General features: G+C 34.8%; 1 protein-coding gene across 1 annotated transcript in view; it reads left to right on the top strand.

Annotated features, from left to right (window-relative positions):
* Nucleotides 1-2,218, top strand: part of LOC106871576 (WW domain-binding protein 4) — a 10,201-nt gene that overhangs the window by 5,321 nt on the left and 2,662 nt on the right. Inside the window, exons 5-7 of the mRNA XM_014918082.2 lie at nucleotides 272-390; nucleotides 746-946; nucleotides 1,616-1,722. Coding sequence (XP_014773568.1) covers nucleotides 272-390; nucleotides 746-946; nucleotides 1,616-1,722 — 427 coding nt within the window. The remainder of the gene's footprint in view (nucleotides 1-271; nucleotides 391-745; nucleotides 947-1,615; nucleotides 1,723-2,218) is intronic.

Below are 2,218 nucleotides of genomic sequence, written 5' to 3'. Positions count from 1 at the left end.
TTTCGGGATCAATAAACTAAGTACCAGTTGTGAACTGGGGGTTGATCTCATTGATTGGCCCATTCCCTCCAAAAATTTCGGGCCTCGTGCCTAGAGTAGAAAAGTATATATATATATATATATATATATATATTTATGTGTCTGTATCTGTCCCCTCCACCATTGCTTGACAACCGATGTTGGTGTGTTTATGTCCCCGTAACTTAACAGTTCAGCAAAAGACACCGATAGAATAAGTACCAGGCTTACAAAGAATAATCCTGTGGTTCAGAATGAAATCTTGTCTTTTCTCTTTTTTACAGGCAGCTTTAGAAGCTTTTAAGAAAGATATAATTAATGACCCTTCATTAGCCAAACAATATGGTATCTCTCTGCCAACCAAAAAACAAAGTAAGAAATGAATTCTTTATTTAATTTTTGATTTTGTTTCCAATTTGTTCTTATTTCTGTCCATTTTTCAACATTCTCTTCTTAAAACTATATTCATTGACAATGCTTAGAAAAGAATTTTTAAAGATAAAACTTCCTGCCATTTCCGGCATCAAAAGTGATCTGAGTTAAGATTTAATCTATAGAGGAAAAGTTCAATTTCTATACAAGAAAGATATTTAAAAAATACTTTATTCATCATCATCATCATCACTAAATGATGATTGTGATGGCGATGATGTTGTGGTTCTTTAAACTACATAAACCTTTTAAATGCTTTGAAAACTTATTGTGTAATTATATTTCTTTAATTCAGGTGGTTCTGATAATGATATTCCTGTTAACAAACCAGTTCTTCAGACAGAAACAGTGGCTGCAGAAACTACAGATTCCGAAAATCCAGATAATATTGGTAAACCTGAAGAGGAAGAACAGCAAACTGAAGAGGAAGCAACAGACTGGTATGAAGCTGTTTCAGATGAAGGCTACCATTATTATTGGAACACTAAAACTAATGGTAAATTCTTTGAATACCTCTTATTTATCTTTGCATTTTAAGTCTTGAATCTTGTGGTTATTTGTTTCAAATGGCCAACTCTGTCAGACTTTACACACTATTAGCCATCCTATCCTCCTCATCATTATCATCATTTTAATGTCCACTTTCCCATGCTCACATGGGCCAGATCGTATTTGTTGAGGCAGATTTTCTACAGCCAGATGGATGCCCTTCCTGTCACCAACCCTTACCTTTTCCAAGTAAAGTAATATTTCCCTATAACCAGACATGTCTCAAAAGACCGGAAATGAAGGACACTGCTTGTACGACTGTGACACTCACAGCTATTTCTTGATATTTAGGAAAGGAGGCAGTCACAAAAACAAGCACAAACACATATACATGCATAAATATATGTATATGCATACACATACACATACACACACACATGGCAAGCTTCTTTCAGTTTCCACTTACCAAATCCACTCACAAAGCATTGGTTGGTCCTAGGTACCATTCAGTGGGACTGAACCTGGAACCATGTGGTTGGGAAGCAAACTTCTCACCACACAACCACGCTTACACCTCTGTTAGGTCTTCTTTCAACCATTTACCTATTTACCATAATTTCTTGACAAATTTATTTTTATTTATTATTTCATTCCATAATTTTGTTTCTGTCTTCAGAATCTGTTTGGGAAAAACCAAAGCAGTACTACAGTCTTCAAGAACAAGGTCTCAATGAAGATGGAACAGAAATGACAGCCGAAAACAATGAAGTTACAGACTCAAAAGTAAATCTTCAATATTGGATTGCTTTACCTGATGGTCTTTTCTGTAAAACCTAGTCATTTACTAAATCATTTAGGAGCCTGTGTATTGAATGTTTGGTAGCCATCATCATCATCATCATAATGTCCACTTTTCTGTACTTGCATGGGTCAGGCAGATTTTCTATGGCTGGATGCCCTTCCTGTCACCAACCCTCACCTGTTTCCCAACAAGGTAATATTTCCCCATGGAGCACTCCTTCTTCAAACCCACAAGAGTTAACAAGTGAAACAGAGACAGGCAGAAACAAGAGAAATGCCCCTGTTATTTGAATACTATAAAAATATGTCTTTAAAAGACTTTTCTTTTAAATTTACCAAAATTTGATTTTTCAATAATTTTTCAAAACTTTATTATTCATATTTACTGCTGAAAAGATCTCAAGGATCGAAACCGGTTCTGTAATGTTCTTTATAAAAGTATTTTAGCATTTCTACTTTGTCTTATTTCCATATATAT

This window comes from Octopus bimaculoides, chromosome 7 (genome assembly GCF_001194135.2).
Source record: "Octopus bimaculoides isolate UCB-OBI-ISO-001 chromosome 7, ASM119413v2, whole genome shotgun sequence".
Lineage (NCBI taxonomy): Eukaryota > Metazoa > Mollusca > Cephalopoda > Octopoda > Octopodidae > Octopus > Octopus bimaculoides.
The sequence above is the reverse complement of the archived record's forward strand: the minus strand, read 5'-3'. Positions and strand labels throughout refer to the sequence as shown.